The sequence below is a fragment of the Catharus ustulatus genome, chromosome 11, assembly GCF_009819885.2.
Source record: "Catharus ustulatus isolate bCatUst1 chromosome 11, bCatUst1.pri.v2, whole genome shotgun sequence".
NCBI lineage: Eukaryota > Metazoa > Chordata > Aves > Passeriformes > Turdidae > Catharus > Catharus ustulatus.
The window spans coordinates 5,173,002-5,188,203 of NC_046231.1; the positions used below are offsets into that span (position 1 = coordinate 5,173,002).

Genomic DNA, 15,202 nt, shown 5'->3' on the forward strand with positions numbered 1-15,202 from the left:
GAAGGCAAAGTGCATCCTTCTGTTAAGACCTTTTGTTTCTTTCACTTAATCTCCTTTGCTCACAACGGATGTCCAAATAGGGACACAGATTGAAAAATCTTATGGTACTTATCAAGACACAGGGAGATGCTTGCTATCCTGTCCCTAGTGGACAGATGGAATAACTGGAATAAACTACAGCTCCCAAACTCACAAATGTAGTATCTTGCCATAAATATGATCAGCCTGGTGCCTTTCATAGTATTCTGCCAGATATTATTCAGACCTGACTCAGGAAAAGACAAGATTACCTTTTTACTTCTTGAACATAGTCTGCATTCCTGTCAAACAGATGAGTTACCGAATTTTTGATTGCTTCATGTTTGAAAGATGAAGCTGTTCCAAAAACTGTAACATTGGGAATGGTTGAACAGAGCTGAGCAACAGCTTGACCCTGTAAACACATTATTATGTTAGTTCACTGACATGGAAATTGGTTGACAGAGTTTGCAGCTGCCAATTCACTCATGGTACAGCAAAACCCAAGACCAAATATGTGCAAGTTCTTCCCTAACAAGTTTATTTCCACTGAAATGCCGTTCAGCCACAGGAAAAAAAGACACCTAAATCACAAGGATATTCTGAAGACAAAGCAAACCTAATACAGTGGGTCTAGTCTGCCATTCCTAAGGGATTGTGTCTTCTTATGGTTTCAGTGGGAGACAGCACGTTGCTATAACAAAAGCTGCATAAGGAAAATCTGCTTTACCTCTTATTGATAACAATAGTTATTACTGATTGTTCAAAATGTAGGAATAGCCCCCAGTCACACTGACAGAGGTCTGCTTAGGCAGGGCCCCAGGTTCAAAACTGATCAACAGCAAAGGGGATAAAACAGCTTAGAGCATGCCCAGGAAAATCATTCTTCCTCCAGGTCTTGGCAGGAACCCAGTGGGGTCCATCAGATGTTATGCCAGCCTTTAGGTAGGACTTGGGGCATTGAAGAATTTCTGCAATCAGACATCTTTACTTTGAGTTTCCAGCTTTGGGCCCCAAAAGGCCTTAATTGAATTTTAACCTCTAATTTAATGAGGCTGAGAGAAGGGAAGCACTGTTTAACAGCTGAGCCATCTAGATTTCAAAAACCATCCCAACACGTCATCTTTCTATCACCCTAGGTTTTGTTTTACTCTTAAAACACCAACAACAGAAAAAAAAACTTTTGGTAGCCACACCCTACCTTTTCTTGCAATGACATTATTCCACTGGAGCCAGCACAGATACAGAGATACAGCCAGTAGTTTAAAAAATGGCACTGTCATTCTAAAAAAACTGTCAGATGGAATTCAGCAGACTCTTACTTACATCTACAGCCTAAAGACTGTAATTTGTAAACTGCATGCATGACTAGTAAAATGACCCAGGGATAAACACATTTTTGTTCACTCCAAGCAGAAACCCTGATTATTAATTGCACATCCCAGTAATCAGCACTTGGGTTTTATTTAGAGCAGGATAATTAGCTAACCCTGCATACAGTGGACGTCTTGGCATCCCCATGTATTCTGCTGAACGTAACTCCAAGCTTAACATCACCAGAGAGGGCAAGGTTATTATTTACATTATGATGGCACCCAGGAATTTCAAACTGGTTTCCTACTGGTTTAGTCAGTAAATGCAGTGCACAGCAAGGCACAGCTTAGGAGATCCTTTAGACAGGCAAACAGACACAGAAAAGAGAGCAAGAGAAGGGATCATCCTCCTTCCTACTTTGCAGATGAGGGATTGAACACCACAGCAAATTGAACAGCTTGTCCAAAAGCTCAGAGAAGCTCACAGGTACTGATGCTTACTCCTAGCATGGTAAATCCAACTCCAAATTTAAAATGACCACTTCCTTTTAAAATTATCCATAATTTTCCTGGGTTGGAATCCCTAATCTCTCAAAAAAAATACGAAAATCCTTCCCTGACGGGCTTCATCTTAAAAGATGCAATGTTTTCAGGGAGCAGAAAACATTTCACTATTCTCATATTTCATTTCTCTATTACTTACTATCTTATTCTAAACCCTTCCCAAATTTTAGTCTCCACAAATAATGTAATATAAAATTACAGGAAAAAAAAAATTGGGGATTTTGTATCTGTTCTTTTCTTAGTAGTTTTCATAAGCAAGTCTCATTTCTCACTTTCTGTGTCTCAAAGAAACCTAACACCCACAGTGATTTAGATAAATCAGTATTTTATAATGCATGGTATGTGAATGAAATTCTGACATTATCGATCTATTCTCTAATTAGTTTTCTGCATTTTCAATCTAACTTGGGAAGATGAGGGCTAATGAATATATTGTGAATCAAAACCACTGTATGTTTAAAAGGTCAAATATTCAAGAAGAAAGCATGTTGATTTTTATCCTGCAGAAGACAATTAACTTTTAACAAACTGACAGTCAGATGAATAGGAGAAAAGCACAAAAACATTGGGATGTGAATAACCTATTTTCCTTCTGACTCAAACTTGTTAGTACACCTCTCCCTCCCCCAGAGATAAGCTTATCTAAAATCCCAGATCAGTTGGGAATGCTTTCCAGTTTTCTGTAGATATTTGAATCCTAAAACTGACTCATATGACCAGTACTTTTATAATTGGATAAAGTATTTTGAAGCAATTCCACAAAACACTCTTCTACAGTTTTCTGAAATCTTAATTTGAAATTGACTCTTAGTTATTTCTGTGCAAAGTATTTTTAGTAGCTTTATCAGAAATCTAGGAATAAAGGCTGATATTGGACTTTTCGCACTTTGCCCATCAAAACAGGAGAACTGAACTCAACCTATGAACTCAACCATTTCCTTAATTTCTGTGGAATTCAGCTAAGCTCCAAAACAACACTGTGGCTGTGCAAGTCACTCTTAAGCCTCCTTTCTAATCCCTCAAATCTTATAGCTGCCTCTGGATTAGTCGCCACTGTTTAGCAGGTGACACATTTTAATTGCAAATACTGAGACCGGTGCTCAGAACATCCATGGTTCACAAATGAAGCATCCACAAAGGGTTTGGTGTGAAGCAGGAGCATCCTCCTCCCAGGGCAGTCAAGATGTCTGTGCTGGCTCCTGTGCCCCACTGCACGCTCCCACCATGGGCACACCAGCCCTGTCCTGGTGCTTGGATCCTGAAAACTGCTCTGTGGTAAACTGGGACAAGAGGGCTTTCTGTCTCCTTCCCGCCCAGGCAAAACCACATCAACTCTGCTACCAGCCTTTGGAAGCAAGGACCATGTTAGCAGAAATAGTGTGTGAACTCCAAAACCTCCCAAGAGGGTTCTAAATTACACAAGCATGGGTTGAAAAATATTCTTCACACTTCTAATTTTTTCATATGCAAGGCCAATTTCTACACACAAGTACTGATCAGATTCTTGCTTTCGGAGCCTAGGAAAACTAGTAAGTTTTAATGACAATAATAATTATCACTTGGACAATAATGTTACCTTTAATGGAATTTAGCAGTCTTTGGGAATAGAAAATAAATCAGGTCATTCACTGAAGAGATAGATGTGGTTATAGAATATTCCCCTGAAGTGGAATTAATCTCCTTTAACATATTCATATACTTTATATACTACCTATCACAGAATCAAAGAGTCATTCTGGATGGAAAAGACCTCTAAGACCATCAAGTCCAGCCACCAACTCAGCATCATCACCATGTTTTATCACCAAGTCATGTCCTCAAGTGCCACATCCACACATTTTTTGAACACTTCCAGTGAGGCAGAACATCATGTGGTGAAACCTTAGAGAAATTAATAGCTTGGATTGAATATCTTAGATTAAAGAAGTTAATAGCTTGTGGAATGAAGGCTGTCTGCTAATGCTGAATGTGTCTCTCCAGCTTCACAGTCTGTTTGATTAATTCCTTTTCAAGGTATCCTGTCAATTTATAAAGCAAATTTGTTGAACCTTATCTACACATATGATTATTACAGAAATTAATATAAATTTATATCCTTACAGTAGTGTTAGACCTGGGAAAAAAAAGAGATTTCTTTACATTCCATTGCTTTAAAACCCAAGTCTAAGCCTGCAGGATTGGAAACTTCTCATACTGAGATAATCACCTAAAAGAATGGAAAAATAGTTTTCTAGTAAGTAACAATGAAATAGACTGTTTGGTGCATTTCAACAATTTCCAAGGAAAAAAAAGGTCATTGATATTTAAAAGTCAATATAGAACGCATGAATAGAACAAAACTTACTAACCTAATTAACTTGTTAACACAAACTTAATGTTGGATGAAATATAAATAAGGTGTACAAGTGAGTGGTTTTCCAAAAAGGTCAGACCTAATGCTACCAGCCTGACGTGCTGGCTGCACACTGAATACCGCAGGTATGGGGCAGAATCCTTTCAAGAAAGCATCTTTATTTTTCTTTGTTATTATTATGTAAACTAAGGGCAGCCTGATAGCAGGACAGAATAAACCATGTAAAAGGTACCACCCTGCAAAACTGCATCAGTAAAGAATATATCATTTCTATGATATATTTCTGCAGCACAAAGATGCTACAGCATTTTTTAAAATAGCACTCAGACTTAATCTTGCACAAGAAACTTGTCTGGAATTGAATGTGAGAAGAATCCAAATTCCAAAATGCTTTGATTGCACATAGTCACACCTGAAAGTGGTGTGAAATACTCAGTGAGAAAACTGCAAGGGGAATCATTTACTTATCTTGTGGCATCAAGAAAACTCTTCTCTGCTGTTAGGTAAAGTCTGATACACATTTCATCTCCTGAAGGTGTCATTTTCCCAATTACAGCAAAGGAGATTGGAAACCAAACACTGGGTGAACATTGCATAATGGACAAACCTAAAATATGGTTATTGGACAAGCATAAGGGAGCATCTGCTACACTCATTTGCACCACAAATGAGTTTTGGAGCAGAGGGAGGAGGAAAGTGACCCTGAGAAAATGATCTCTCTCACCCTCAAAACATTTTTTGCAACAATTAGCAGGGTGTGTTTTTCTTTCTCCTTTGCAAAATTGTGCAGCTAAGCTGCATCCAAAACCCAGTGCTGAATCTCCATCTGGCACAAATCGTCTCCAGCTCAGTGGAGCTACAACAACGGTGCAAAACTCATCCAGGGGAAACAAACTCCACTTGGAAAGGCAGAACAGGCCAGGGGAGAGCTGAGCACTGCCTGTGACCTGGCTCTGCAAGTGACCTGGGGACAGGACACGTCCTCTGGGGAGTGCAGGGCTGTGGGAGGCAGAAAGCAAGCCCTTCAAAGGCTGCAGCTTGCTTTGGTCAGGGAAATTGCTTTCTGTGTATGGCTCGCTGGGCTTTTGTGTTTGATTAACAGATTATGCTCTGAGGCAGTGTCTGGAAATGGGCTCAGCTGCAGCACCAGGACTCTCTGGTGCTGCTGAGGAAGCACATCCATTGCTTCAGAAGTATTTACAGCAGTTCAGCCTCCACTGCCCTGCCTGGCTTCAATAGCTGGGTACTTACAGCAGCCTAGATTGGATATCACAGTGTGTGAGCTGCTTTATCCCCTTCCTTGGCTGCTGGAGATGAAACAAGAGGAAAGCACTTCATCAGATGCAGAACAGCTATGAACTGTTAATATGAAAATAGCCAAGTGCAGCCCTGGTACCAGGTGAAGGTGCCAGCAAAGTGGGTTGGATTAATGCCCTGGCACAGTGTGCTGGCCAGGACCAGCATAAGAGAAGAGTAAATTCTAATTACTCACATTCAAGGAGTTCTACTCAAATGCAAGAGTGCTATTTAATGTGCTTCTCCCTGCTAAGTGCAGCAGAGCAGCCTACCCATACAATATTTAAAAGGATCAGGAATGCTGTGAAACTTATTTTAACAGCTGGCTTTCCCACCATCTTACTGCCGCTGTGCTCCCAACCAGCTCAGAGCCCAGGAAACACATCCACATCTGCCTGGAGCATGACGTGCCTGGAGCATGACCTAGGAAACAGATATCTAATCTTACAAAAATAGCAAACCTGCCTTCAGCCTGAAAAATACAGGCCAAGGAGATATTTTATCCTGAGTTTATTGTAGCGGGAAACATATATATCCTACTAAAAAGATCTAAAAGGAGTGGCCCAAGAGGAAAGAGGAGCTCATTTTAATTAATGGTTAACACCATTAAATGAAAGATACATTAACTGTAGAAGAACAAAGATACATTTACTGGCAATGAATAAAGTCTGGAAAGTTTTCTGATTATGACAGAGTGGAGAGAATCTGAATGGATAAACACTTAGGTATTTTTTCAGGAAGAAATTAAATCATTCTCTTGAAAGGGTTCCTATATGCTCTGTCTGTGCTAGCAGGTGACTAGATTCACTAAGAAATGCCAGTTCTTTGTCAGATAAAATATCACCACTTCAGTGATTCAGCTGGGAACACATCCTCAAATATTTGCAATGTATGCAGGAGAGACACAATAAAAAAGAGGGTTCCTGCCAAGTAGTAACAAATCCTGCCAGGATGGCCTAAATCTGTTGCCAAGTCAGATTTACCTTTCAAATTCAAACATGAGAACTGCATCTATAAGCTACTCTTGTTTGCTCTTCCTTTGCTGCTGAGCCTGAAATGGAAGGTCAGACAACAGCTTCAGGAGAAGCAATCAATGCCCCTGCATGGAAGGTGGCTTATTTTTAGCATCTGCAAGATCAAAATGCTAAAGAATTGGCTTATAGTTCTGCCTTGAGTCTGAGGGGTTAAGTGATGAGACTGGTGTTTACAAAATCTTGGTAAATAACCAAAGTGTTGTGCTCTAAATATTCAGAATAGGAAGTACATGAAGAACAAACAAGTAAACAAATGAGCATAATGGCTCTCTCTCAAAAATATAAAGCCCTGGAGGAATTAATTTTCCAGATAGATCTCATAGAAATAGGAACTGGACTTATTGAAGCTCAAGGAGAAAAGCATGATTTTTTATGATTTTTTTCTTTTTTACTACAACAGTCCCGTATTTATACTAATTCAACAGTTTACATTAACAATTTTAAGCAAAATTTTAGAATCTCAAGCCTGTGCTGTGACTTATATTGAATGCACTGACTTAGAGAGTCTTTATTTTAAAGACTAATTGCCTCTTAGAGCAGACCAGTCCCAGCAGGGTGCACACTACTGCTCAGTTTTCTTGGGGTAATTTCTTCAGTTATCACTTTGCTTCACTATGAAAAAATGTGGGAGTGTATTTGTGAAGGGAGCTACTCTTCCACTGCCTTACACTAATCACAGTGTTTTACAGTTAAGATAGACCAATATATGTCCTACATTGTCATATGTTCTTGCAAAGTCATTATTTTGAGCATTTATGTCTATTTATGATGTTTCATGTTAGCTGGCTTTCTCCCTGATTCAGCAAATGGTTCAGAAAGACACTTGAACATTTCTGTAGTTTTAAGCATTTAAACTCTATTTGTATTACACAATTCTATTTTTCTGTTAATTATTGAAGTGCCCTGCTACTTAATTTAACAATTTCATCAGAAGTTCTAAGCGCCTGCCAAGCAGAGGTCTGAAAGGGGAGCAAATGGCAACTTTGATAGATCTTAGTCAGCAGCAGGATTTGAAAAGTATTAATCTCTTGTCAAAGCCTGAGGGAATCATGGAATGCAACTGTGAGCATTCTGTTCTGTGCTTTCTGAGAAGGCTCCTGAAATATCTTCAGCCTCCTTCACTGCCCAGGGTGAGAGCTGAGAGTCGCTCTCTCTCTCTTAGTTGCCCCTATCCCAAGGAGGAAAAAAGTGACAGGAAAGCCAAAGCAGCCTCCTTTCCAAGCACTCAAAATCAACAAGCTAGCCCTATGAAAACCAAGTGTCATCTCTCCTTTAAATGCCCCTTGCAAGCATTGCAGCAGTTACTCCTCCTCTGGGGGAAGGGTACAATATAGCAAAGGTCAGAAGCAGAGTTTGTGGGTGTCCTCTTGTCCCCTGGTTCAGGGACACCAGGTGCTTCCCTACAAGTGGTCACATCTCCTTCCATGACCAGGGAAGACACCACAATGCCCTGAGCTCTCCAGGGAGAGGCTGGCAGGGAAGGCACTCATTTGGTACATGGAGCATGATCCAAGTCTGTAACACAGACAGGTGTGTGAGACCTTTTTCAAGACAAGTTATCTCAGTATGTTTACTTTTTCTCTTCCTAATCTTCTGACGTCCCCTGGAACTTCTGGAATAAATAAACTGACTTATCTAAAGCATCCTGTCAGACATTAAAGGATACTGTTCCCTACTAATCACACTCCAGGCACAGATGAGAAGACAATTGCTACAGTTACCTCACTACCAAAAATATCTATCAACTAAAGAAGGTCACATAAATAAACTGAGATAATACACAAGAGTAAAGGTCCTAGAGAATTTTCCCTGGCTCCATTTATTGAAAAAGAGGACTGATAGCCAGAACAAAGAACCTCACAAACATTTCTATCTTTTTCATAAACTGCCTGAAGCAGCGAAAATAACGATCTTGCATAATGAGAAATGAACAATTAGAAACTTCTAGTCCCACGGGGAGCCTATTGTCTCATTAAAGTGCCCTGGAATTTCTCTGACATTTAGAAACAAACCGGACAGATTTCCCACTTGCTGAAAGTGGGGAAGGGCATGCTATCTGTTAAAGCAATAGCACAAAAATAACTTTCTGTAGCAGTTTCAGTACCAGTTTTCTGTTTATTAACAAAGATCTTTGTGAGAATTATGTGTTTGATTGAAACTGTCAGATTTTTCAAAGGACTAACAGACAGATTATTAAAGTAACACAGATCCCTCTGAAATCTTTATATCTGCTTGGCAGAAATAAAAAAAAATCTGTGCATCTTCAGAGTGATATTTTACCAGGAAAACCTACCAAGCAATGGGAAAATTTCCAATTTTTGCTCTCCATGCTCTTCCCTTACAAGAAACAAGCGACTGTGTGAGGCCCTCTCCCCTGGGACAGTGATCAGCATCCTGGCTTGCAGGCCAGCCCTCTCTCCCTCTTACAGTCCCCCTGGATCCTACACAGTCCTGCATCCCTTACTGGCCAGCCTGGCTGCTCTTCCTGCATGTCTGGTCTTTCCCTTGGAAACTCTGGTTTATTTAACTACTTAGCAAGGGATGGAGCTGACTTCTCTTTGTTCTCCTGGCAGCCAAGGAGGATCCATCCTTCCTTTAGCTTCTCTCAGAGAAGGTTTTAAGCAGCCACAGCAGAGGACCACCCAAAAGATGCCCACTGAACACCTGGATGAGAGAGGAAGCCGGCAGTTCCTTCCAGGAACAGCCCAGCCCAGAGGCTGGGCACTGGAGCAGAAGATATGTGAGAACTGACATTAACAGAGCATTACCAGCCCTTCAGGAAAAGAAGGAGGAAATAACAGAGGCAAGGGAGGTCAGAAAGAGAAAGAAGCACAGAAATCTGAAAAAGGAGGAGGAGTTCTACTTCTCTGGATACACAGGTATGTGCAGGGATTGTTTTGGGGCTAATTCTGTATGCTCAGCCTACACAGGGTCTGTACAGGGCCAGGTGGCCAAATTGCCTTAGAGCTACAGCTGAGACTTTGATTCCTGTAGAATATTCCCCTGAATGTGTGGCCTCATGCTACTTTAACAGCCCTGAATTCCACACGAAGAGATTTAACACTACAGAACAATAGTCAGCCATAACACTCTGGGCTGTACTGTGCCAGAGCATAATATGATTATAAATTCTGTTCATTTACACGAGTATTCCAATAGGACTGACCCTTCATTGCCAATGGGATTATGTTTAGTTAAAAATACCTTTTAGAGGGAACTCATGAATTTATTCCTTTGATTACAGCTTTCATTTATATGAGAACCTGTAAGAAAGGCTAAGGGCACAGAATTAAGGACAGCATGTTTGGGGCTGCCCACCAGACCTGAGTAGAAAACAGAACATTAATTTAGCATAAATAAGGCATAACAAGAAAACAGAAAAGGTACTCCAGTTTCAAAGGCTGCTATGTGCTAATAGTCTCAGCTCATAGAATCCGTCTTGTGAAAAAGGACTGCATAGCTTCAAATGTAAACAAACTCTCCAGTCAATATCATATTTTGCACAAAAATTTAATACACTCCAAAGGACAGAGATTTTCCTAAAAGATACTTCAAGGAACTGGTAACACAAAATGCTGACTTTATTTTACTGTGTGGCCTGGTATTCCCACAAATCCTTCCTTTGCCCGTGCCTCCTCAGGACTGATCCAAACTACAAGACGCAGCAGCCACCACTGGCTACAATTTCAAATTTGTACCTTTTCCTCAGGGTTCACATGAGAACTTTTCACTCCTTTCAATCCCACTACAAAAAAAGGGGAAAAGAAAATCTTTCACAGTGAAAGCATCACACACTCACACGTTACATGTGCAGGAGTATTCCAAGAAGGCCATTTACTAGAAAGAGGATTATGGTTACCTACAAATACCTTTTGCAGGGAGCTTATTTATCCCTTTCACAACACCCTTCGTTAACATAGCAGTACAATATATGTATGTAAGTTCAGGAATGCAATATTTGGGACAACACTTGATCCTCGATCTGCTGACAACCAATTCTTTTCATAAGAGTCTAGAACCACAACATTTTTATTTCACCAAGAGCTCCTGCCAACCATTCACATCAGCATTTTGATGGGAAAACAGATGCAGTTCCTCCCAGTGCAATCCCTCACACATAGGAATATCACATCAAACTGAAGGTTCTGGCTCATGTCAGGAGTCTAGACGCATAAGACTTTCAGTTACTCAGTGACAGGAAAGGAAGAAAAGTTCCAGCTTACCACCCCACCTCCTGCTGAGTGAACCAGCACAGACATGCCTTCTCTCAGGTTAGCAATCTCAAAGAGCATCATATAGGCAGTTACAAAGTTCATGGGAAATGCAGCAGCTTCAGAAAAACTCATGTCATCTGGGATCTTGTAGACAAATTCTACTGGGGTACACACAACTTCAGCCCAGGCATTGTAGTTTACAAAAGCCATGACTCTGTCTCCAATCTACAAACAAGGAAGAAAACAATGTTGAGGATCTGACTGCAATTGAGACTGTAGAGAACAACCTGTGAGACAACAACCAATTTTTCTTAAAAAGAAAAAAATGAGGCAAAAAGGTTATAATTATATTGATGAGAAGCATGGAGTAAAGAAAATAATAAGTGGGAAAATGTTCACTTTGTTTTCTCACTCCTCACACTAATTTAGAGCTACTTTTCCTCTCTGTGGATTGAGAAGGAAAGGCCTTGTGCTCTGGTAGATGGATGACATAGAAAGGGTTCCAAAAGTTCTTGTTCAGAACACAGCACCATCTATACCCACTCTCTATTTTTATCATCTTATTAACTGATTCTACCAAGATATAGCCATGATTGTAATCTCCACAGCCATGTGTCAACAGAATTTGGTTCTGCAACTTCAAATAAGCCACCTTAAACATCAAAAATATACCTTTGGATTTTAAGGCACTGTTAAATCTACAAAGTGAATTAGATGGGATTTAGAGGAGCAATGAAATATTATCTTTCAATGCAACATTTCTCGGCTCAGTTTCTTCTGAAAATATATGGTAGTGAAAGAGTAATTCCCTATGGAGAAAAAAAGGCTTTCTGTAAATATTAGATACAGTTGGCTGCTCCTAGGAACCTTTCAGAGGTCCAGGTGCATCAAGTTCATCTGTTTGTGTATGGCCTTCATTGCAGCTTCAGGTTTTTAAATCAGAGATACTGACTCTTCTGAGATGGACAAGAGTAACAACAAGGCACAACAGACTTGGAAAGCAACGCTCACTTTAAAGCAGAAATTGGGCTTCTGGGCCTACAAAGGACAGCCACATTGAGCAAATGTTTGGCCAGCATGTATTAACATCTTCACAGGCACAACTCTTACAAACTAATTTTTCTCCACCAGCATCCCCATGGCATCTTTTACCTTGCCTCAGACCCTTTGCCTTTCTAGAATACCAAACCAAAACAACAGCCAAAACAACATCCTTAACAATGAAAGGAGCTCTGCAATGGAGCCACAGGGTAAAACAGAAATAGCATCAAACTCCATGCCTTCGTGTTTTAACTAGAACAGCAGCTGTCCATCTAAAATAACTTTGCTTGTCTGCCTGATGCTCTCTTACATTCTATCAATGTCCTTTAATGCTTTAGAAACTACAGGTATGGAGTAAAGCACAACACTTTTGCCTTCAGGAAAATGTTTACAGCACAAGCACATTTTGGTCTCCTGAGCCATCACTTTTGCTTTGGGATATTGCAGGTTTGCTCAAAGCTAAGATGCTGCTGACAGTTCTGAAGGGTTTGTCTCTTTTAGAATGAGAATGCTGAAAGAGAGCTGTCATTCCAATTTCACTGAAATGCCTCCTCCTTTTGAAAAACATTCAAATTAACAATGCCTCACTGGTAATCATTCTGTGGTTCCCTTTTGCTCTTAGAGAAGCATCTAAAATAGAAAGTCTGCTAGGATTAATTAGTGAAGATGTTAATATGCCCTATATCTTTTCCATAAATCATAAATTATTACCAAATGGAATGCAGAGAAGTCCCTCTTGGTGATTCCCAAGAGATTTCTTAATAACATTAAATTCCACACTTTACCACACTGTTCAAAGCCTAGTCAGATTAGACCTCACTTCCTGAGAATCATCCCCAAAACTGGAGAGAGATCAGGCCTGATACAGCTGTCATCATCAGAAAGCAGCTTTTTCTTTTAAAGGGAGAAGGAATAGGCATTACACCTATTTTAGGAGGGCTTGAACTGGAAGAGATCTACCCAGGGAAAGGAGGTCAGAAGATATATGGTGCAATCCTTGCCATTACTGTGGACAGAGTTAACAACATATGTTGAGGAGACACCAAGCATCTGGTGTGTCCCTACTCTGTGCAAGAATTCCATGAAGAAATGAATGTTTTTCCATCATCCTCATGGCATGTTCTGCTGATGGATTCATACCCATGCACAGCTATCACTCTGAGTGTGAACCCTTTTCCAGGTCACTATGACTATGAAGGTTATATGCAAAAAATAAAATACTATGGCTTGTTTCAATTACAGGACGTACACCAGTACACAAACGTGCCCCACAGTCAGGACAAAGATGTCACTTTAAAAAGAGACACAGTATATTCAGTCAGGTGCAGTGTTATTCAAACAAGTATCGTATGCTGTAGCCTCATGATGCCCTTTAAAAATAGTAAGAACTTTAAAAATGAGAGTGCTGATCTGGAGCAGAGGCTTTCTAGACTTCTTTCAGAGAATATTCTTCAATATGGAGCACAGCTATGAAGTACAGATGCTAGAGAACAACTGAAGCAGCAAAGGTTTCCAAATAGCAAAATTATCGATCAGTTGTTGTTTTTAACAATATACATTGAAAGATTACAACTTATTTCAAGGCAGAGATGGGGCAGGAAGGGAACTGAGACAAATCCCCTAAGAAGATTTCATCACTGAAACCCTAGTTGAAACGAAACTGGCCAATATCTTCATTCAACTGACAAATTTTACGTGTTTGAGAAGAGAAAAATTTTGTCTTTAGATAAAAATATTTGTATCTTCTTAAGATCCAGATGTAATAAGAAATCAGAAAATTTGATTACCTTTTGACATGACTGACTCTGCAAATAACTAAGATAGGACTGACATGTATTAACTCAGGATTTATTTCCAAAATTTTCAACCTACTTAGGCAATAAAATATAAGTTTGCAATCAATGTAGATGTTTAATATCAATAATGGAATAGGAGGCAGGACAAAATGCTGTTTATATGCACAAAGAGATATCAAAGAGTCCATAACCACTTATGAAAGCTTTATTATATACATCAAGTATTTGTCATTTATTGCAACTTGTCAGGTGAAATAGATACTTTTCCTGAGCAATCAGACAAAGTCCTATATCCAGAATCAAGATCCTAACTTAATCTGCACCTCATTAATGCACACAGTTTGAAGAAGCAATGTTTACTGTAAAGAGGGTTCTGTTAACTCGAGATCAAAACCTGGAACCAGAATCAGCAGCACTTGGGCTTTGAGGAAAAGAGCAGTGATGACAGAAAACACAGCCAAGAAAAGAAACTTAACAAGTTAACTTAATTTCTTTCATTTTTATTAAAGGACATCACTCATGTTTTCCAGCTCCTATTTAGCATCAGGGTGTGCACATGGCAAAAGTGACTTTTCAGGAAGGATTTGAAGGAGATGACAGTAGTGGATTCAGAAAGAAATTCAAGAGGTCATTCTCATGCTTGGGAAGCAGCAAGGAAAAATTAACCTTTTAAATCTCAACAGGATGGTGAAGACTGCTGTCACTGGCAGAGCAGAAGGGATTAGGAAGTGGTGATTATTTATACGAGATGTATAATTCTCACTTTGAAAATAAAAAATATTACCTCAAATTCTTTCACGCTGTCTCCAAGAGCTTCTACAATTCCAGAACATTCAAACCCAGGAACAAGCGGTGTCTTAGGAGGGTTGTCAATATTCCCCTGTCGCACCATCAAATCAATAAAGTTCAAACCACTGCAAAACACAGGAAAAAAATAAAAGCAAGACTATTACCACAGATCAAAGTGGAGGAGGAAAACTTGACCTGAGTGATGGGACAGCCAAAAAACTCCAGGGCAGCATTAAAAAGTTGGGCTTTTCAGGGTAGGAGGGACTAGCAGACATTCCCACTCCTGGGATGCTGAGCCTTAGGCAGAGGGTGCATGTGCCAGGACACCACAGCTGCCAGCAGCCCTGGGCTGGCCAGACTGCTCAGCAGTCACACAGGGCGTTTCAAAATTCAATACAGTGTAACACTGACATTTCTATCAATGCATTACTAGGTGGCAAGTAAAGCCAGGTCAATTTAAGAAGAAAACCCCAACCCTCACACATTATAGTTATTTTAGGCTAGGAGCTACAAGATCTAACTGTCCTAACCTTTGATGTGACCCCAGGAATGCATCTTGTGTTTGTTTCAGGCAGGAGTCCAAACTCTGGCCTGAATTTACTAAGTACTAGATAGGCTTTTGTTTTAAAACTGTTCCTTCCTGGAGGATGCTTGTACATTTTTTCAAAACTTATTAGTCTTTGATGTCCTCAGGTTTGCTACTCAGAAAAAAATGCAGGTCTTTCCCCACAGTCTCAGCTTTGCAAAAGTCCTAAAGCACTTTTGCATTGTCTTTTGTATGCTA

At 39.9% G+C, this 15,202-nt stretch overlaps 1 protein-coding gene across 2 annotated transcripts in view; it reads right to left on the reverse strand.

Annotated features, from left to right (window-relative positions):
• VAT1L (vesicle amine transport 1 like) overlaps positions 1-15,202 on the reverse strand; it is a 55,304-nt gene that overhangs the window by 34,090 nt on the left and 6,012 nt on the right. For both annotated transcript variants that reach the window (XM_033069561.1, XM_033069560.1), the window contains exons 2-4: positions 14,414-14,543; positions 10,802-11,017; positions 291-433 (exon numbers count right to left, since the gene is read on the reverse strand). In XM_033069561.1, coding sequence (XP_032925452.1) covers positions 291-433; positions 10,802-11,017; positions 14,414-14,543 — 489 coding nt within the window. The remainder of the gene's footprint in view (positions 1-290; positions 434-10,801; positions 11,018-14,413; positions 14,544-15,202) is intronic.